The sequence below is a fragment of the Perca flavescens genome, chromosome 15 (assembly GCF_004354835.1).
Source record: "Perca flavescens isolate YP-PL-M2 chromosome 15, PFLA_1.0, whole genome shotgun sequence".
NCBI lineage: Eukaryota > Metazoa > Chordata > Actinopteri > Perciformes > Percidae > Perca > Perca flavescens.
This window is the reverse complement of record NC_041345.1, coordinates 18,792,889-18,815,168: the sequence shown is the minus strand read 5'-3', so window position 1 is coordinate 18,815,168 and position 22,280 is coordinate 18,792,889. Positions and strand designations below refer to the sequence as shown.

Genomic DNA, 22,280 nt, shown 5'->3' with positions numbered 1-22,280 from the left:
TAGATTTTTATTTCACATGACTAAGCATGATGTAAGCTCCTTCATTCAGTAAAGACTGTACAGAGCTGCACAACTCGTATATTGTACTCTCCTGACCTTTAACCCCCTTTTTCCAGCAATTTCCTGGGATTGAGAGGCAGCAGTACAATTGAAGCTCACATCTTAACCAGAAACCCCAAACTAAAGCCAAATAACACAGCAACCAATTTGATAGCTAAATAATAAAAATGGACCCAAGTCAGTCGTAACTGTTACAGCTGGAGTACAGAACTACAGTACGTGTCAGATACATCATTGTGTGAAGCAAATGGTGTATGAAATCTGATTACTACACACACTCTTGTTAATGCCAACTGTGTCACAGTTAACATCATGTGAACCACTTTGTGTCGCAACCATTTTTTTTTGCTACCTACCCAACTGAAACACTACTAAAAAACATCTTTTAAAGTTTATATACAATTTGTGATGGAATTCCTTCCTGCAATTGATTAGTATGGGAGTATAACATCAGGGAACATTAGTATGGGAGTATAACATCAGGGAACAAAAGCAAGGCAGCTGAATAATTGAAACACTGGTATTTGCTTTTGTCCGTCTGCATTGTAAAAGCCTTCGCTGCCATGCTGATAAAAGGAAATAACCTCCCAGCTGGCTTTTGTCCATCCATATTTCTTTGAACTTTCTCCTCCACAAACAGACTGTTTTGATCTGAGTGAGGCTGTGTCTTATCTATGATACTTGGTGCCATGTGGGAGATCATTTGTTGCATAAAAGCTGTCTGAAGCAAGAATAAGGGCCTCAGAAGAAATATGCCAATATTGTGCATAAACACTTATCAAGATGTTTTGACATTGCTAACATAGTCAAGAGCCAAAACATATATTCAAGAGCAAGTAGCAATGTTTGTGCTTCATAATTACTTATTAAAGGATGAGCTTTCAGAACACGTCACTTTCTCTCATTATTTATAGACTTTTGAGACTTTTTACTATGTGCACTGAAATAGTAGCCGATTTACTACCGAGGAACTGGTTACACAGTGCTTTATAATCTACTGCATAATGGCACCGTTAAATATTAATAAATCTTGGTAAGAGATGTAGAAGAACTGTATCTCTTTACCTGCAGGTAAGAACAGGCTCTGTGATCCAGACATACCATATGCAGACAGCTCGTAGAGATAGTTAAGTACACAGACACTCCAGCAGAGATGAGTGTTTCAGTGAGAGATGAGCTTTAACCACTCACACTGCAGATCTCTCCATTTATCTTGAAAAAACACTTCCTGGGTGCTGGAAATGGCTGTTAATCTTAAAGTGACACGCATACAAATCATTTCACTCCTCCAGACGTTGCACATTAAGCTAAATGTGACCACTTTGACTGGTTAGGTTTACATATTAGGCACTAGTGTATCACTTCCTTGTTGCAAGCCTTATTGGCTAAAGGTCACTTCAACAGCTACGAAAAGATAACCTGATAGATATGAGCCTCATACTTGACCCAAATAAGCACCTCTAAACTCCTTACAATCAGCGAGTATTTTAAGCACTGAGGGGAAGCCACATAACAAGGCAAACCCATTACTAACAAGAGCCTCAACCAAAATCCACTTCCTGTCTTTGCATGTGCTTGGCTACCCGCTCTCTCTGCTGGGCCCAGCCCTGCTATACTGGAATGTAGCTGAGAGACAGACAAGCCTCTGTGGCTTAGCCTCTCTCTACACCACAGACGAATATCATAGAAGAAGATTGTCAGGTAAAGGTATTCATCGGTGGCTGAGAATACCAATAGAAGAAGTGGCAGAAACCTAGACTCCCCTGCCTTTACCTGAGCTAGCCTAGCACACGGAGAAAAAAAAATCCCCAGCCAATGTGGCCTTGGTTGCTTTAAACAAACAAGAAAGGCAGTGTGTTCGTGTGTGTGTGTGTGTGTGTGTGTGTCACAGAGAAGGGAAAGGGGAGGTTGTTTTGGCGTGGCTGAAGAGGTGAGCGCTGATGCGGAATGGCAGCAAAGACAGACGGCAGGCTACTCTCCTGTGCTTGGTTCAGAGCAAGGAGACGGCACAGCAGGCCTCTGACAGAGCACGTTTTATGGGAGTGTCTGTCTGCTGGAATGCACACTGCTTTAGGCTAGATACCAAAGCCCATTCAGGCTGTAGTTGTGGCAATTTGGTTCTCATTAATACCAGTCTGCTAACATGACTCGTATTTTTAAGGGTTGGATCGCTTGTGCATGAAGAGGGGTTCAGAGAGAAATCAATTCCAGTTCAGAGCACTTTGGGAAAACATTAGTCACGGTGCATTCAAGAACACATCCTTGCAGAGAGCAATAATGCATCCAATCAAGAGCTGATGGTACCTTAGATAATGTGCTTTGTGTGCTCTCTGCCCACCTTCCTTGTCAGTCAACCCCAACAGATAAGCACGTCTCAACAGGGATTGGTTTTCAATAGCCATTCCGACATCTATTAGACATATTATCTACCTGCCCCAAGCCCTGCTTTGGTAAAAATACATAAACATTGCTATTCATATGCCAAACGTAGAAGACCCCACCCACCTATTAAGATGAGTGCGTTACATGTATCTTGTTGCAAAGTTACAGTTTAACTGCAGCAGCATTCAATAGGACCTAAATGCAATAATCAACACATGATTACCTCCTTAAAGCTAAAGAGGTGACAGGAGCTAGATGTGACGTATCAATGTTAACCCAAATTGTTTCTCACATGTGAATTGATGACCTGGGCAGAGTCACTATGGGTAAAATTGACACGATTAGCACCTTGGCTGAGATTAGGCTACTGCTTTTGATTAACTCTAGAAACTAATCAAGGCGACTCCACTGATGATCCCTGGCTGTGATTAACCGGTGAATTGGACACAAACATGTCAAAATCAGTCCACGCGGCCCACCAAAAGCTTGGTTATGAAACTATATTATTATCAGAAGTCCTGTTTAGTTGAGCATGTGTAAGGCAAATCCCTCGACTACACAATACAAGAAAAAGAAAAGGTTAGAGACGTTAGCTAACGGTATCAATCAGTTGTCTTCAAAGCAGTTGTGCCAGCCAGGCCCAAACCAGACTGTCGCAAGCACTATGAGGCGCTGTTTTAGGGTGAATCAATATCGTTGCCTTGAGTCATTGTCTTGATAATAAAAATGTCAGATTCTTGTTTCTTAAAAGTAGTCAATTATTCACACGATAAGATGTGCATTCTTTTCTGGTCTCTTGTGCCATCGCCTTTCAGACGTTAAGCTAGCCGTTAGCTTGCCTTGCTAACGAAATACCTGTCCTGTTAGGGTGTTCAATTCATTCACAAAAATATGTGAAAGGTGTCATTTTAGGAGAGCAGAAATACGTGCAGTCGGGGTACAAAAGGAGGAATGTGTATTAAGAGTATTTGAAAAAGAAGAATACAAAGTAAGACGATTTCTCATGTTCTTACCTTGTCCAGACAATTCACTTTTTCCGTGGGGTAAACGACTAGATTACATCTGCCACACAACGGATTCATGTTGGAGGAATGCTCTTCTAGCTAGTTAGCACGGAAACCGCTGATGGTACTGGTTGTAGCTTTGTGCAGCCGACTCCTCACTTCAAAAACTAGATACAGTGTACTATTATGATCAGTAGCAGATCAACACTAATCTAGTTGTATGTAGAAAATCCAAGAGGTTGTTGTTGTCGTTGTAGCCGCACAGCTGGCTGTCAGTCCACTAACCAGACACGGAAAGCACGCTCCCGCTTCCCCCCTCTCTCCCTCCCTCGACTGCGCGTGTCCGAGAAGGGAAGAGGCGCGTGGGAGGTTCCAATTTTTACTTGCAAAAAACATTTTATCATTATTTTTAGAGGAACTAGAACTTCGATACGCTGTACATATTTAACTAAGACTTAAGTACTCGTGTATTGCATCACAGTCCCAGTTTTGTGTAACTGTAAAGAAATCCAGGTCGAGCCTTGTGCATGCAACATGTCTGTCCTCGTCCCATCTGTGCACGCATAGCAAACTCATGCGATCATCTTTATTGTTGCAGGTTTTGGGGGTTTTACCAATCCAGTATTCTCAAATCAAATTTTTTACACATCTGCCACGTTACTGCATCATGTCTTTGACGTCCATATGATACATTGGGTTAGAATGACGCCTGCTGACCAAATAGCTGTACTGTCTCTGTACTGTATCCCCATATAGCCTACATAACATTTTCTTTTGGGAATTTTCACCCGTATTATGTACAGCATTAAGTGGCCTACTGCTGAATCTGACACAAAAACACAAAAGCCTTGCAAGAATCAACTTCAATCAAATCAAAAGCAATAAGAACTGAAACTGAAGCACGCCCAGATATGTATTTGTCTGATTTAAAACAGCATAGTTTATGTATTTTATTTAAGATTTGTCAACCTTGTGGCATGCATTTGCAGTCACATTATATAGGCCCTCAGTTTTTTTTAAAAGGGAGACAGCAGAGATATACATTTCTAATGAAATATTTCAATATCATATAACATTCAGCTATAATCTACACAAACTGTTGCAACAATTTCACCTTTTTACAATGGAGTCATGAACTGAATGTAAAAGTTGAACTGGCTTCGGACAAATGTATATATTGGAATATTTGTAGAAATCAGTTCAATGCAAATATTTATCCACATTTCCATCCATCACTTCAACATGGCCCAGCTTCAACAATGCTGTCTTTTTCATGACCTTCTCCTTCCACTTCTGTGTAACCAGGTTGTTGCTTCTGAAACTTCAAGGACGGCCAGTAGTTGTTGCGTCGCTAAATTACACACACAGAAAATGACATTTGATGTGACGTTTGATGTGGACATGTGTAATTAAAGCACACCTGGCTTTTGTCAGGGCAGGAGTAGGACCCATTCAGTGCTCACCTGGATGAGGTAAAGTGGTGATGCAGCAGTAGGATGGTAGTTGATGTAAAGAGCTACCAGTATCAGAGCCAAAAGTAACACCAGCGCAGCTGCTATTCCGGCTATCACTCCAGTGTTAGCCAACCCATCAGTCTTGGTTGAAGAATCTGTCTTCACATCTGTATTAAAGATGAAGTCCAATAATTATATCCCTTCATAAAGCTTAACTATAATGGCTCTTATATGTATGAACTCACCATTGCCAGTCTTAAATATATGATGTTTGGTCTTATCTGAAAGAAGACAGAAAGGAAGTCATTTCCATACCTATTTCATGGTTATTTTTATTGAGCGAGCGAAAACATGTGGTGAAATACTGCATACGTTATACTGCAATGTATATTGTACTGACACAAAAAATAGATCAGCCTCACCGTTACTTCCACAGTCTTGTTGTCGAGGAGTCAGTGAGGTCACTTCCTCGATCTCTGGTGTGATAGAAGAACCAGTGGGGCTGTCGACCCTGGAGTAATCCTCACAGGTTGCATTTTTGCTCTGCCATATACAATAATACAATATAATACATGCATGAGTCTGAAAAATGGGAAATAAGCAGATATTCATTCTTGATGTCCAGCAATACCTCTTCTGAACAGGCGTAGTCCAACCATTCTTGTCTGTGTCTATCCATGCCATCTGAACACCTAAAACATGCAATATCGTATAAGGTTAAAAGGCCAGACACTAGATTATTTTTAGATATAGGTCTGTTGTTGGCCAAAAGAGTCATTGCAATTGCTTGGAAAGAGGTGGTTAGACCAAGGATAGGTAGATGTCTTTCAGAATTAACAGCAACTCTGACCTTAGAAAAGATCACGTATGCAATCAGGGGTAAGCAACCAATCTTTGATAACATCTGGGGCCCCTTTAGTAATTTCCTTGCAAATAAAGACTTGTCTCGTTTGGTGGAGATACCTGGGGACGACCCATAGCTCTCTGCAGTTCACTTGGGAAAAATGTTTACTGTCTGATTTTTAATGACTATTATCTAATTCACGTGTAGTGCACACTTGTGAGTAGGAGCTGTGCATGGTAGGTTTTGTACTTATCCCCCACCTTTTTATTTACTTGTGTAGCATTTGTATTATTATTTTATTGTATACTTCAGTTTCTTTTGTCTTTAGTTATTTATATTTATTTAGTTATTTGTGTTGTTTTGTTATGTCTCGGTCAGGGTTTGATGGACATGGGTTCTGCTGGGTTTGGGGCAAGAGTTTTGAGTCCCAATGGTTATATGTAAATGTCACTATGTTTGGAAATAAATAAAGATATTGTGGGAGAAAAAAAAAAGGCCAGACACTAAAGGCAGTATGTTTTCATGCACTGGTCAATTTTGAGATTTTGGGCTATTTTGTCTTATTTCAGACTAGCGGAAAGAAAACAACCAAAATACATATCTGGGTTTATTTTACAATACTCAATCAATTTGTGGCTGTATGTTTCTCCTAAGGGTAAGATATAAGGATGCTCAGGATTTGATTAGATATTGTGTCTGTAAATAGTGGCTTCCAATAAGAATGCATGGAGTTTTACAATACATATCTTCAAAGGCCATTTTCTCACTTACAAACACCAAACTTTCTAGTTTTATTCTTATGTATATTCTGATGATTTTTAAAGATAGTTTGTTCGTATATAAGTTAGAGCCATATTTATATAACATTTTATTCCTTTTTCTGATTTAGGAAGTGATAAAAAGAGATATCTGAAATCCCCTCTGTTAAACCTTGGAAATGTCAACAAAATGAAACAAGAATTTTGAACCTGGCTTTATTTATATTCAGATCTGTGTTCTGGGAAGGTATACAAATTAGTACACATTTAATTAGATACTAGCTCATTTGCATATTCAAACACAACGTTTCAAAAAACTTGTAATCTGAAAAATAATTGCCTTAATGTTCGTAATCAACTGGTGAAGCTTCATGGTGGTGTCTATTGGTATTTTTTTTTTTTTACTCTATTCACCTTTAAAAACTGCAATAACAACATTTGGGCTATGGTAATGTCCCACTCACCTCTGGAGTACATTGCACCAGCTACAATCAGAGGTTTGGTTGGATGACAGGCAGAGCTCACAGCTGTCATGCTGCAGGCAGGCTGAACAGAGAGAAAGAGACAAGCAAGAAAACTGAAGTTTTAGTGTTGATGCAGTCTAACATACTGAGTAGTGAAACTAATCCTTTATTGATGATAGATATGGATCACTTACTAGGCAGTGGAGTGAACTCAACAGCAGAGTAGCTGGTGACCTTTGTAGTGTCTATCTCAACCCGATGGTACTCATAAATCGTCCGCCATTGGGCATCTTTGTTAGAGATTAAGGGTTAAATACCTGAAGGGTTTCACAAGACTCTCTGAAGACTGATTATGTCTTTTGGTGGCAGACAGGCATAAACATTATTGCTGACCTTGTGATTGAGGAGAAGGTGGCGTGACCATGAAGGCATCAGACACACCAACCTTTACTGGATGCTCAGCTGAACCCATCACATCTAATGACAGAGGTATCTGATAAACCGACAAAAAGAGGAATCACTTATGCATGCAGCAATAAGGAAGATAACTAAATTAAAGCACAGAGCAGAGGTGTGTCTCACATCTCGGTAGCTGAATGTGATGGTTCCTGTTTTGTAAAGTGCAGCCTGAAACGTAAAGGCTCCTCCTGATTCTTTTCCTGGGAGTCTGACCCGCTCCCACTGGACCACAAACACCTCACCTGAAGACAGTAAATGTCAAACAGAAGTCTGACAAGTGATCAGACAATAGTGTTCAAATACCAGGTGCCATCTTACCATTATCCAGGTATTGCACAGTAGATTCTTTGGAGTAGCTGGGGTCAAAATTAGCCATTAGAGGGGCGATGTACTGTGTTGTGGTCAGCATACGGTGAGTAATGTCCCCTGTGAAGATGAACCCTAAAAATGGCCAGATGGAAATATATGTAAGGCATTGTGTAGTATGATTTGCAAAAGCACATCTCTGCTCTAAACATAAAGCAAGGAAAGGTCACTTGGGCATCTGTTACAAAATCAAAAAGTACCTCCAGTTGCTATGGTAATCTGCCTCAAGTAATGTCCGTAAAAAGGAAAGTCAAACGACAGGGCAACCCTCTGCAGAGTAGAGATAGTCAGACAGAGAGAGAAATAGAAATTGAGGTTATGTTTTGAGTTGCTATTCTACGGTACTAAGCCTCCTGATCAGCTCCGTAAGCAGGGAGAATTAGTACATTTGCATTGTATGGAATAAAGAAGCTGCAAAAGGCTTATTTGTCTGGTAAAAGCTGTTTTGTTTCATTTTTCTCATTGAACAGTCATTTTCTTATAAAACACCACTCTTACTCATTTAGTTACTCCACCACTCCTCCACTCCTGTATGTTCAGAATTTAAAGTTATAGTCCTCAGACAAGGGATTCACAGGAATTGATGCACCAAGTAATCCAGTGTTAGTGTCTGTACTATGTAAACAATATTAACTTCACTGTTAACTATCCTACAGCCATTTCAGAGGAATCCCTCACCACTAATAACCACTGTTGCCAAACAAATCTAGAATGAAATCTTCAGAATTATTATTATTGTTGAACATCATTCAATATCATAGGTTAGAACAATCAGACTATATGAATGTCCAGTTTTTTCTGAAAATGAGGGGGCACTCGGATTTGAACCGGGGACCTCTTGATCTGCAGTCAAATGCTCTACCACTGAGCTATACCCCCACATATGTATGAAGTGTTTTTATCATGACATATTGTTTGCACAGGGACAGGTCCTTATGTACACTAGCAGGCTCTGCCTCGGACTCCCAAGCAGCCAATCCAGGATTAACATTTCCCTCAGCATGCAGTCTGATGTAACTATATTGCAATGATCTAGTTAAAACATAGACACAACTTGGCAGTATAGGAGCGGGTCATTGAGGTAACTGGGTGTGTACTTCTCAAAACAGATATTCTGCTAAATAACTGAGATCCAAAACACCATGATTCACTTTTAAAATCCACATTATCAGTCTCAAGATCAATAGAGCAATTTGGAAAACTGTCCTTGTTGTAACCATTGATAAAAATGATAACCCTTGACTGTAGCTTTAGCTGTATAATATTATACTAAAAACACCTGTCTCTTGATTTCCCAAACTGCAAGCACATTTATTTTCTTAGGTTCAACAATTTAAAATCTGATGTAAGAAATGTTGCTTCTCCAACTATGGAACCTGGATTGGATGTTTCTATAAAGCCAAAGTACTCTCTTTCCACTTTTCTGTACCTGATCCACCACATCTTTCCATATTAAAGTGAGATGTATGTATTACCTAGGTACCAGGTGTTGGACAATAGAGGTCAAAACTGGAGCGGTGTTGACAGCCTCTGGCAGGCCTGTAGCTCTTGGTATTTCCCAGTCCCTTAGCTCCCCTAGCAGTGTTACCATATGTTTCAGACTGAAACTGAAATTTTCAGGAGTTTCTCTTTGACAAATGTAGAATCCATCATTGTTTGTGTACTTGTATGTTCTACAATGTTCAACTTTTGCACTTCATTTTACCAAGGACATAGAAGAGATGAGTTGTATGTTTTTTGCACTTTTACAACAAAATAATCTCCTGGTTTGTTCTTATTCACATAAAAGATGTAGAAACACATTTGGAGAGTCAGTCATGTGAACTTGTAATTGCTGCTGCATTGCAGTTTATTGAACACTACTAGTGTGTATTTGCATAGAAAGTTAATACAACAGAGTTATCATTTCAAAGTCTTTAAATGCAGCTGTGTAATAAATATTACACGTAGGGGGCACCCAGAGTTGAACGGTGGAACACTTCATCTGCAGTCAAATGCTCTGCCACTGAGCTATACCCCCCATCGGCAAGAGCTACTCATTAATAGTCTCATAAATAATTATATGGATAAAGGTTTAAAAATAACCTTTTAACACAAGTTAACAAGTGAGTGCATCCACTTAGGAAAAAAAAAAATCCGGATTGGCTATTTGACTAGTAAACAATGAATAATCTTTGTCACAGAAAGAACACAGATTTATATAGGGGGTACCCAGAATTCAACTGGGGACCTCTGCAATCAAATTCTTTACTACTGAGCTATACCCACTACAAGGGACCAGCTTTTTTTGATAGCCTAGTAATTAACCATTTGAATAAATAAAATGTATAAATGTCTTACATAGAAAAGCGGACACATTCGTAAGCTTTCAGGCTGCTCTACTTTGACAAGTAAGAGTCAGTAACTGTGAACTTCTAATTGCTGCAGTGTTGCAGTTTAGCATCTATCTCACCAAGGACATAGGAAAGATAAGTTTCGCTATTACAGCAGCAATTCTGAACTGGTGTGTATGAGCAGAGAGGATTGCAGCTCAACTTCATTTAAACCTTTCACAATTTAATAGTAACACATTGTGCATGCAGCATGTTTTTATAATATAGGGGGCACCCAGAGTTGAACTGGGGAAGCTCTTGATCTGCAGTCAAATGCTCTACCACTGAGCTATACCCCCAACACTGCATACTGACTGTGTTGTAAATGACCATATGGATAAAATGTCAACTCATCCCACCTAGATTTGATCTGTAGTCAAATGTGCCATCACTGAGCTACACCCTCTACAAATGTCACCCATTTCTTATTGGTGGCCTGGTAAATTACAATATGAATTCCAACTGTGTTATTTTGTTTTTATTTACTAATAACCTACAAAGGCAGTAAGAAAGGAAATGTATTTTTTATGAGTGAGACTCACCACAGCCTGTTTGTATGAATTTGACAGAATGCCATGGACTCTAACTTGGCCATGTCGGACGTCACTCATGTCTACCCATAGTTCCTGTGTGCGCTGGTCTTCTGGACCAAAGCTACGCCATGTGTAATACTTCCCAGAATCCTCCTTCCACACAAGAAAAACACAGAGGATCAGAGCTGGTAACGGTGTGACAGTGTTTAGGGAGGGTGTCCTACAGGAATCAAAAGTTCACTCTGTACATGGTTAAATCATATGCTGTCATACTTCTCAAAGTGAGTGGAAACAAGGAAACTCGATTTCCACAAGAGGACAGTGTTTAATTCCAACTAAAACAAATAGAACACGTCAAAAGCCAAAAGCAAAATAAATGCCACAAACCATTACAGTCATAAGAAACACTGTGGTGTAGCTCTCACCACTACACGTGTGATGTTGTCTGGCAGGGTGCTGATGGTTAGACCTCCACCCGGGACCGCCCTGCTGATCCTAGCGGGGCCTGAAGATGACCCCTGAGCTCTGCGAGGATGACTGTCCCCTCCAATTGAGTCTTCATGCTGCTGTGAGAGCACACTGTACCAAATGTCTGTCCAAAATAATGAATATCAGGTTAGTATGTTGTGCTGGTCATTATGGGATGTCATGATATAAGCACTTGCATCTTTATTTAATGCCAACTGAAATCCTGAATCCACTGAAAAGAAGAGAACCACTGTCTCGATGAATGATGTTTACAGTTGTGGCCCAGTAATCAGCCACTCAGCCAAATGAGTAATTAGAATTTGCTTTTGATATTGTCAGTCCTGGCCTTGTCAGTTAAAACCATTGTTGAATGAAGATAGAAACAATAAAAATAACATTTGGTGATTCTCTGAAGGAACTTTCAAATCCACCAAACAATGTAAACCATATTTAGTAAGCAGACTGTGGTAGACTTTCTGGGTGTTTTAATTGATGGCTTGTGTTTCTTCAAGTTACATATTGAAAGTCACATATTCCTAGTTGACTTTAGGAGTTTATTTTAGCACCACTGTATATTCTATCTTTGGATTGGTTTTTAATGTATGAAGGACAACAGGTGCTTCTGTTTAAGCCATTTATTTACTCTACACACATTCAGGGCAAAGGTAGATGATGAGGCTTGACGGGTTTGTTCACGCACATTCATAGGATTTCTCCTCTGAATCGTGAGGACAGAGGGCCCTCGTGTTGCTGCCTCATGTTGCTGCCAGCCAGGACAAAGGAAATGGGTGGGACTTTTAGAGTAGGCCATGATTAGCAGTAAGTGAAGTCAGGTGAGTTTAGACCATGATTGGGAATGAATGAAGTCAGGCGAGAATGGTTGAGTCCATGCCATGAAAGTGGGCGGAGGGTCACTGAATATAGTATGGCTCTATTCTACAACCACACTATGGTTTTCACAAAATGCATGTCTGCTGGTACACCAAGACTTGGATGTAGACCTATGGACATTTTGGTCCTTGCGTAACCTCGGTCACTGGTACAGCTGTACATTTGGAGCCCAACTGTGTTGACTAAGATTCTAAGAGTCATTTATGTTGGCGGTATACAGAGCAGAGGCAATATAGGCTTAGAAAGTGTTGAGGAAATTTATAGTCTGCAGAAATGTTAAACTAAGTAACTGATCATCAGTTTAATCAGCTGGATATATAGGCTTATTTATTAAATGCTTAGTTATTAAATATTTTCCTTGTTGTTTTATGGTGAACTACATAAGCATATGTTGTTAAAAAATGCTGTTTTTTAAATAAACTTGCATTGTTGTCATATATATATATATATATATAGCTTCAAAGTATTTAAATGTAGATGCAATTTTATGATACATGCTACATGTAGGGGACACCCAGAAATAAATTGGGGACCTCTTGATCTGCAGTCAAATCCTCTGCCAATGAGCTATACCCCCTATGACAACAAATGGGGTTATGATAGTGATAGTCTCATAAATTAATAAATAAATGGTAATAATAAATATCTTCCAGTGGATACATGTAAACTTTCTGATTGAATTCCATTCTGGCTTCAACAAGTAAAGAGCCAGTAAGTGCACACTTAATGGCTCTTTACTTGTCGAAGCCAGAATGGAATATATATATATATATATATATATATGATCAAAGAATACATTCTAGGAAGACTGCAATTCCAGCTAAATTCAAAAATAGATTTGGCTTTCACAAAACAACTCTGCTCGACTCTGTGTTACAAATACAATGTTTGCTTTAAGAGAAAGTTATGTAAAAACATTTTGTTTGTGTTTAAAGATTTCCATACTTCCTGCATTTTCACAAGCCAGTTGATAAAAAGTTTATGTGTACTCATAAAAAACATTCAAGATTTCCTAATGAGAAACAAATGTATAACATATACAGGGTAAGGACTATTTATTGTTTTAAATGTTAACAAGGCATTCAAGACATGACTAAATTAAGGTGACTTTATTTTGGAGATATTTTAAATGATATTGAACAATATTCAGACCTCACTTAAAAAAGTTTACTCCCAAATTGCTGGCAGTTTGTTTATTATCTATTTCCAGGTGCTAGAATCATATAATACATTTAAACAGTGCTGGAAGAAGTACTCAGATCTTTTACTTGAGTAAAATAGCAATACCACAGTAAAGGTCCTGCATTCAAAGTCTTACTTAAGTAAAAGTACAAAAGTATTGGCATCAAAATACCCTTAAAGTACCAAAAATAAAATCCCTCAATATGCCAAATTGTGCATTTAAGAATAATATATATTAATGGCATTCATGTGTAAATATCACTATATAGCAGCTGGTAAAGATGGTTCTACTACTAGGCATACTTTGTATACCGTTTAATCCATAATGATACATCTTCATTTATTAGCTGATTTATATTTTGTATTAATAATCTGAATGTGCAAATAGTAGCCTAACTAATGTTATCAAATAAATGTAGAAAAACAATAATGGCTTCCAAAAAGTAGCGGAGTAGAAGTATAAAGAAGCATAATATGGAAATGCTCAAGCAAAGTACCTCAACATTGTACCCAAGTAGGTAAAAGTAGGCTACTTAGAGTAATTCCACTGCTGCATTTAAAGGGGGGATTTTGCCACATAAAACAACATCTTTATTCAGCTAAGGATGTTTAGAAAATAGAGCTAGGTGACAGAAGCATGCCAGATCACTATCTATCTATCTATCTATCTATCTATCTATCTATCTATCTATCTATCTATCTATCTATCTATCTATCTATCTATCTATCTATCTATCTATCTATCTATCTATCTATCTATCTATCTATCTATCTATCTATCTATCTATCTATCTATCTATCTATCTATCTATCTATCTATCTATCTATCTATAATATTACGGTGATACGCAGATTTTTAGGTACAATACGGTACACGGAAGTGACGTCACGCAGCAGCCTATAAATACCCCGAAACAGCGCTCTTCTTTCGCGGGGTGTCTCATCTAACCCTAAATCCGTGCGACCTCCTGTCCCTAACGTTTGCTGTTTTTTGTTTCTGGCTTTCAGTGAACGACAGGAGGTATTTGAAGCAGCGCTGGCAACTTTTACGAACAAAAAAGCCAAGATAATCACTCCGTCGTGTTCAGTTTCCCGTCAGAAACACCGTGAATGTCCTGCCGTGGTCAGCTTGGCTGCCGCGAAGAGTTCGTCTCTGCTCCGGTGTTTTCATGTCGGGACTTGTTGATAACTGAGCAGATTAAAACTGAGCAGGGTGAGACTACCAGATCTTAAAGTGGTCCGGTTAGGAAGCCTAAGCTCAAACACCTGTAAACACTCAATTTAACCGTGTCAATCTTCACTGTTACATGTGCATGAACTTTGCTTGCTCCCCAAATCGTGATAACGCTAGCTTAAATCAACAGCTAGGATATCTAGCTAACGTTAGCAGCACTGGCACTGAACCGCCGCCCTCAAAGTAACGTGAACCAGATGACTGTGACTGAGGTGAAATCTAGACACGTTGATGAAATATAACATTTTAAAAGTTGGCGAGACTAAACTCAACGTGTTTGTCTTTCTGCTGCAGTACAACGTGGAATTCAGCCATACTCACAGTCACTGTTGAAGCAGTCTGACTAACTCTAACTTTATTTACTGTAACGTTAACCCACTTTTAATCCGACACCTGCACTTGAAAGAGGAAACTTGAGAAGTATTAGGCATGGAACAACATAATTGTACACGATTTGTGGCATGTTCCTCCACTGAGCTAAAGCCACCTGTATAGAAGTGTGCGCTCGTTTTACACATCAGATTCGAATAAATTGTAATGACAGCTTAAATTCAGAGTTTGAGGGATGCGGGCGTAGCTCATGGGGTGTGAAAAACATGGCATTATGATAAAAGACTCCACAGACTGACCTGCCCCCTGGTTTAGACAGCTGCTTTAAATTCAGCCATTTTATACATGCTTTCTAATCCTGAAAAGACAACAGCGAAGTCTCACGGCTACATACCTCCCACTCCCTCTCCCACTGTTACTAGCCCATGTAAATGAGAATATTAACAGACTAGAACTTAATCCTTCTTGTTTGTTAAACAGAAAGCAGTTAGAGCAGGGAGCCTCCGCTCAATTCAGGGCATTTGTCTTCACAAAAAAATGGAAATTCTGCAAGAAAACACATAAAAGAACATGAAATTTGACATATTTGGCTTAAAACAACTCCTTCTGGGTGCCAGCACCCAGTGCGGCTCCTCTTATGCCAGTGAAATATTAGTTGACGTTGGTTTAATGCCTGCATTTCTGTCTTAAGTGTGGGAGGGGAACAAAGGCCTGTTGGTCCCTCAGCTATGTATATCCTGTGCCAAACCCCCAGAGTTCAGACTGTGTGGGACATTGGCTGCATTTGACATCACTGCATTCACACAATTATAACACTGATGTCTTCCACAGCCATCAAAACTACAATGCTTTAACAGGTTGCAACAACCCAAATGTCTTGACATCATAGAAAGCGTATTGTATTTGTTCATTAGTGTTTCTTTCCACCCTTTGATTCAGTTAACTGGTGCGTCAATGCATTCGTGACAGCTCATATATTAAACCTAGATGTGTGATTGTTGAGCACTGGATCCGCCCTGTTATGGCATCTATGAGGACAGAGAAGAAATGGTGCGCACACAGATGTTGAGGTCTGCAATGCAGCAGATAAACATTCTGATTTATAAAAGCTGGGAGGGGTGCAGATGAAAAATGAAGCTGTGGTTTCTAATATCTAGTCAGGTCACTGGTCTCACAGCCAGTAGTATTGAAATCACCAGCAGATAACCAAAACAATGAAATGGGAGTCATATTGTCTATGCCGTCCAGGAGAAGCTGACAAAAACTCACTCTCCTCTCATCTATTTCCAGTAGTCTGAGCTCTGCTCCTATACTGCTGGGTATCTTATAACACTTCATGCAAAATAGTACATTAACTATAATGAAAAAAATAACAGTTTGAAAATTCACCTTTTACATTTGACGATTGATAAAAGAGTGAAAACTCATGTGGCCGGGTTAGCTCAGTTGTTAGAGCACATATATAGAGGTTTACTCCTCGACGCAGCAGCCGCGGGTTTGACTCTAACCTGCGGCCCTTTGCTGCTTGTCATTCCCCCTCTCTCTCCCCTTTCACGTCTTCATCTGTCCTGTCGAATTAAAGGCCTAAAATGCCCAAAAAAATAATCTTAGAAAAAAAGGAGTGAAAACTCTACCATTCAGATTTTCTTGATAATATTCAAATTGATCAATTGATTTTCACAGTAGAAATACTCATAAACATGAACAACACTGGTATTTACACTTTATTGTAAGAATCTGACATTTTGGTTCTTTTGGATGCCTCTGAAATACTGTATATTGATATTCCCTAAAGTCAATAATTAAAGTAAGATTAGTCATGACTGATTTAAATTGTGATTTGATATTTAGACGTTTGAGGTTTTCAGAATTTTTTTTTTTAAATCTAATTAAATTACGGCTAACAGTTGCACAGTTTGTGTAGATTTAGCATTGATTTGTAATACTTGTCCTATCTTTTCATAACCCCCCCCTCAAAAATATCCAATGGGAGAGGATTGCAACAGAATACTTAAGTGGTGAATCAAGACGGACCTGGTGTTGTTTGCTCTTCTTTTAGGAAAAGAGCAGGGTGGTGTGCACAACAGCTAACCCATGTCGGGTCAGTGAGTCAGAAAATAAGAAAACTATCATTGGTTAAAGCTGCCCCTGGTCAAGAACACAGATGAAGGTTGCGCAATTCAATACGTTTGTTTCAGGGTGTAAAAGTTTCAAAGGAATTTAAGGCAATGAGAGCAGCACGGAAGCAAAGGATGACAAGTAGGCCTATATGTAAAAAGCCTAGCGATGTAAAACAGGAACCACTTTCTGACAAATGTAGGCAATGAAAGGGCAGATGTTCTGAACAGAAAACTGACCAAACCAAGCTACCAAACCACAACATTTAGAGGGCTTTTTCTGTTAGTGGTCAACTCAGAGTGGCCTCAGAGAACACACCCTTCCTGAGCAGAGGCGTGTGGTTATATGGCAGATGGGCAAGATTTTAGTTCAATTCCAGTGAATGAATTTCATCCAGATAGCCAAGCCACTTAGGCCATGGAGATTTAAATAGTGCTTTATATTAAAGAAAATAAATCTGCATATTTAACTAAACTCCGACAACTTCATTATTAAATAGTTGGGAAGCTGATAGTATGGTACATCATACATAAGTATGTTGACAGTTGTCAGTAAATGAGCTGCTGACATACTACAGTAACACTTTCCCATATAGTAATGCTTTGAGAGGAGCCTCCTTTAATAAATAACAAATTTAATTTATTTTAGGTCATCCCTAAGAGGGTGCAACAAAGTCACATTTCACAATAAAATTATAAAGACATTCCAATGTTGGTTAAATCTTGTTAAAAGCTAATGAGTGCACCGATTGCCTCACTCTTCTTCTGTTATGTTGAAACCAAATCTCTGCATGGAAAAGCCAGAAACATTATTTTTTGCTTTTTACAATCTGAAAAGATAAATAAAAGAAAAAAAGACTGAGTTCAGACCAAAACCATTTACCATACAAACGCTGTTCCAAATTACAACATGATTCAAAGAGCAAGTTGCTCCGTTGCTGGCAGATCACTGATTTTGTTCTTGCCACTTTATTTTTCCTAAAACACAAGCATGTTTTGCTTATTACAAGTCAAACTGCACATGACGTTTTATAAAAAATAAAAGTCAACCTGGGATCCACAGACAATGACATCCTATCTATGATCCAATCTTACAACACAATCCCTTTCACTTTGTTTCTCATTTTTCCAGTTTAGCTCCAACATGTCTGGATCCGCTTCAGGCTATTTGTTAAGCAAACTTCTCAGCAGGACAAGAGACGAGTGGCCAAACACTGAGGTCATTGACGGGTACACAATTTATTTTTCAGCTTGGGGCTCTGTGTTTTTACAGTCTGCTTCAGATGGTGTAGATGGCTCCCTCAGGACCAAAGTCATTTTTAAAAACTGACCAGTATATACTGTTGAGTGACAAGGCAGATAAGAGCAAATTAGGCAAAAGAAATGAAGATAATGTTAGGTTAATACAAATAGTTGACCCCTTATTTTGTAAGCACATAGCGAAGCACCTCCTGGATATTGATGCGGTTTCCTCTATGGGACCTATATACTAAGTCTAGTATGGATGAGTTATTATTTGATTTACTATAGATAAACGGAAAGGAAGAAGATAGATGGAAAAGAAAGAGTGGAAAAAAAGAAATTATGTAAATGTATGTGTATGCATGTACGTATGCATCTGTGCCTGTGTATGCATGGGTATATGTGAGCTGTAGGTGGGTAGATATACAGAGTACGTGTATGTAAAGAAGAATTGTATTGAATTGTTTTGTATTTAACTAAAGGATAAAAATAGAGAAAGGGGCTAGGACTAGGAAAGTTTGTTTATGAACTTCTTCCTACTCCTTTTTGAACATGGGAATTTCTTATTTGAATTACTTATAATAATTTTGGTAGATTGTGCTGAGAAGTACATGTCCTTATTTATCTGTCATTTTAATTTCATATATGTATGTATGTATATACATTTTTTTATTTTTTACATAAAATAAACTACTACTGCTCTACAGAAGAAGTCATGAAGAGTATTGGACGATTTAATGAGATGTAGGGATAAGGCAGGAGAGGAGTTTGTAGAAAGTGACCAGTCAAATTCCTCAGAGCTATAAAAATAAATGAGTATGAATGTCCCAAACACACATCCTGCACATCACTCTGCGCCCCTTCACTTCCTAAAACATCTCCTATATGGTAACTGATAAATCCACTCTCCAACAGTTCACAAGCCTCCTCACACTTTCTGCCAGAGTCTAGCAGGGAGGCAAGGAGAAAAACAAAGTCTAGCCTATGTCTAATTATAAACACAGGCTGTTTGTGGGTTCTTGTTTAGACTCAGTCGCATGCTTGTGGAAGAGGGTAATTTTATTGTATACTAGGTCATTCAATTTTGTGTGTAAAATAAAGAAGGGCATGGCATGCCCATTTGCTGCTCCAGAAGAAGACTCTGGAGTTCTGTGGTTGACAGTGAGTTGAAATAGAAACAGTAGCATGCACACAACGTTATCATACAAAATAAGAAATAAAAATTATCTAAAATATAAACTATTCCTTTAACTTAAGAACAAATGTACAGCTAATTAAGAAACACATTTGCAGGCAGTTTAATTGCACATACTTTCAAAACATAAAATGCCAATTGAGCAAAAGATAAACAGTGTATAGGCTGCAAGACAGACTTGCTACACCTGTAAACCTGTGTGACTGAAAATATTAAAGCAATGATGATGGAGGGAGAATACACACAGCTCACCTGTTTGTTGTTGAAGCCAAACTCTTGCCGGCTCTGTTTGGGAGAGACAGAGGAATAGCATCACCAAACTAAAACACATGTTGGCCAGAAAAAAATAAAGGCTTTGTCTCAGCTCCTGTCTTCTTCTCCCTCCTCTTCTTCTCTTATGCAAAAACAAGTTTTCTCTGAATCCCTCTCCCACCCGTTACTCTCTTCCTCCCTCCAGATCCCGCTCCCTCTCTCCACACACCCCTGATTCTGACTACACCCTCTCTCTCCTCCTCACTGCTGTTCATCCGTTGACAGGGATCAGTCGATGAGGCTTTGGAGCAGAAAGTCTATCACACTTTATTTTATAAAATGATACTATGTATTCCTCTATTTTGGGATTTAAACATCCATCCATCCACTGGAGTGTCACTGTCAGCAGTGTGAATGGCGCCTCCCTCTGTCCAAACCGGCTGCGAGGACAGTGAGAAACCTGACATCTGAAATTAGACATGGTGATCATGATGCTAACAATTCCAGGGCTAAAATCAGTGCTAGTTATGATATACACATATTCCATGTCAAGTCTGTTTATGACTCTTCAAAACATTGTATCTCTACTCTAACAACAACATCCTTTTGTGGCCCACATGGAACAAAAAAAAGTCTCTTTTAGCTGCAGTTTAATTTCCAGTGGTTATGTAAAAGCCTTGTTTTTTTATGGCATGTAAAACTGACAAAACTCGAGGTTTACAAGCACTGTGGCTGACTCCACCACCTCTCTCAGCCACCGCTTTCATCATTTCTATCTGCTCTGAGAACAACCACAGAATCCTTGGCAAAGAAAATTGCAGCCGAGCGTTTATTGGATTCACAGCTGGAAAGGCAATCAGTACCCCGTCCCATAATGCAGACCATAACACAGCATACAGTGGGCACAGCAGCAGGTGTGGATTTTGTGGAAAGGTCATGCTGACTTTAAACAAACAATACACAGATGTTTTCACCTCCTTTATATTTCCCTATTTTGTATTATTAGGACTGCTGGTATGTTATACTTACTAAGCATATAGTGCAAGGATTACTGTTTTTTTCATGGAGTGCACTGATGAGGTGAATCCAGATAAAAGCCAATACCTGGATAAAAAGCAGCAGATTAGTAAGGGAACAATTTGAACACTGAGATATGAATTACGTTGCAAAAAAGGGCAACTTAATATGAAGATTTTGTTTGATTGATAGTAATCCCAATTATTGTTTTAAGTATATCTTAAAAGAGTATGATTGTTTAAGCAACATGCACGTTCTTTATTCCAATGATGATATTACTTTATTGGTAAAACATATCTTGGGGTTCAAATGTGTCTATGAGAATAAGTTAGGTCTTAGTTTTTTAACAGGACAAATTATCTGACACGTATGTGCACTCTAGATCAGCTGCACTGTCAAACTAAAAAAAAAAATTGATGCATAAAGTAGTTGGAAAAGTTTCACTACATAGAATGGTTTGAATGACCAAAAAGCCAGAGAAGGCCACACTTTATAATGTAAACACCCAGAGAGGACATCTCCTCAGCTGGAACATGTTCACTTGATCAACCTTCTTGGGAGCAGCTGCTGCTTTACTGTAGTAGATGTTTTTATATCTTGCTCTCAACCATCATATAACGTTATTCATATTAACATATTAACTGTATTTACTATTCTAGGTCATCTTTCCGATAGCAAAATTACATTGACATATCAAAATTACCAGACAGAAGAAGAAGAAGAAGAAGAAGAAGAAGAAGAAGAAGAAGAAGAAGAAGAAGAAGCAGCTCGATTGGTTAGGGTTAGGCATTTGACCTCGAGTGGTTAAGGTTAGTGTTAGGGGATTGGTCAGAGGATAGGACCTGTACATGCAAGTATCGACGCCTGGCCAATAGTAGTATGTGAATGCTATTGAAGGGCGGGTCTTGGCGTGGCCATAGTTGGATTCGCTCATAGACATAGGATTCGCTTTCCGATAAGGGCATCAGATCCAAAACGCTTCATTCATCCATGTTCTTTTCATATGCTTCTGTTACATTTATGTATACGTTCTGTTAAACGACGTATTTGCATATGTATTTGACGTTTGATTTGGAGGATTTTTGTTTTGCTTTTAGTTGACTGTAAACTCGGAACATGTAGCCACAAATGTATGCTAATTTCTCCCCCTAGTGGTCAAGATAACGTTATACATGTGAAATACCCATGTATGTATTAAGAGAAATACCACTTAAATACTGCGACTGTCGAAAAAAATATTATTGCATTATTATTGCGACTTAAAGTTGATATGCAATACTATCTAAATCAGTTGTCTCATAATCAAATGATGAATACACTTCTTCCGTTTACTACACGGGGGTATAGCTCAGTGGTAGAGCATTTGACTGCAGATCAAGAGGTCCCCGGTTCAAATCCGGATGCCCCCTGTTTTTAGTTTCTTCTTTCTTGAAATCTACCTTTATGAGAACGAAGTAGACGTTTTCATAGTCATATAAAACCACTTTAATTGCTACTATTTTTTTTTTTTTTTTTTTTTTACTGGATTTAGGCTCCATTGATCGTATGACAAACAGGCAGAGAATTACTACAACATGCTACGCTATGGTACCAGCTGCTGTGAATAACAGTGTTGGCACAATGCTCATATATTTTTGTCATTACTGTTACTGCAGG

At 38.8% G+C, this 22,280-nt stretch overlaps 2 protein-coding genes and 3 non-coding genes across 5 annotated transcripts in view; 1 reads left to right on the top strand and 4 right to left on the bottom strand.

The window, feature by feature from the left end:
* Nucleotides 1-3,938, bottom strand: part of lasp1 (LIM and SH3 protein 1) — a 31,187-nt gene extending 27,249 nt beyond the window's left edge. The window contains exon 1 of the mRNA XM_028599316.1: nt 3,456-3,938. Within this exon, the coding sequence (XP_028455117.1) occupies nt 3,456-3,524 (69 nt within the window). The 5' untranslated portion in view covers nt 3,525-3,938. The remainder of the gene's footprint in view (nt 1-3,455) is intronic.
* Nucleotides 3,939-4,518: 580 nt separating this feature from the next.
* Nucleotides 4,519-20,712, bottom strand: LOC114570107 (plexin domain-containing protein 1). The gene is made up of 15 exons (XM_028600333.1): nt 20,637-20,712; nt 19,608-19,640; nt 11,122-11,288; nt 10,706-10,849; nt 7,992-8,061; nt 7,744-7,866; nt 7,549-7,667; nt 7,360-7,459; nt 7,161-7,256; nt 6,967-7,048; nt 5,532-5,592; nt 5,323-5,443; nt 5,146-5,181; nt 4,910-5,067; nt 4,519-4,797 (listed from the first exon to the last, which is right to left on the bottom strand). The coding sequence occupies exons 1-15, from the start codon at nt 20,641-20,643 to the stop codon at nt 4,684-4,686; spliced, it is 1,431 nt and encodes a 476-aa protein (XP_028456134.1). The 5' UTR covers nt 20,644-20,712; the 3' UTR covers nt 4,519-4,683.
* trnac-gca (transfer RNA cysteine (anticodon GCA)) lies at nt 8,599-8,670 on the bottom strand. Its single transcript has one exon. It is a non-coding gene; the product is annotated as a tRNA-Cys (tRNA).
* trnac-gca (transfer RNA cysteine (anticodon GCA)) lies at nt 10,390-10,462 on the bottom strand. Its single transcript has one exon. It is a non-coding gene; the product is annotated as a tRNA-Cys (tRNA).
* A 1,249-nt stretch (nt 20,713-21,961) lies between the features above and the next one.
* trnac-gca (transfer RNA cysteine (anticodon GCA)) lies at nt 21,962-22,033 on the top strand. The gene has a single exon. It is a non-coding gene; the product is annotated as a tRNA-Cys (tRNA).
* Nucleotides 22,034-22,280: the final 247 nt, after the last annotated feature.

Bases quoted from the DNA above. Each gene is read 5' to 3' on its own strand.
- LOC114570107 (XM_028600333.1), bottom strand. The intron at 8,062-10,705 runs GTGAGTCTCACT...TCTACTCTGCAG, and splicing joins ATTCATACAAACAGGCTGTG to AGGGTTGCCCTGTCGTTTGA. The intron at 5,068-5,145 runs GTGAGTTCATAC...TCTTTAATACAG, and splicing joins TATATTTAAGACTGGCAATG to ATGTGAAGACAGATTCTTCA.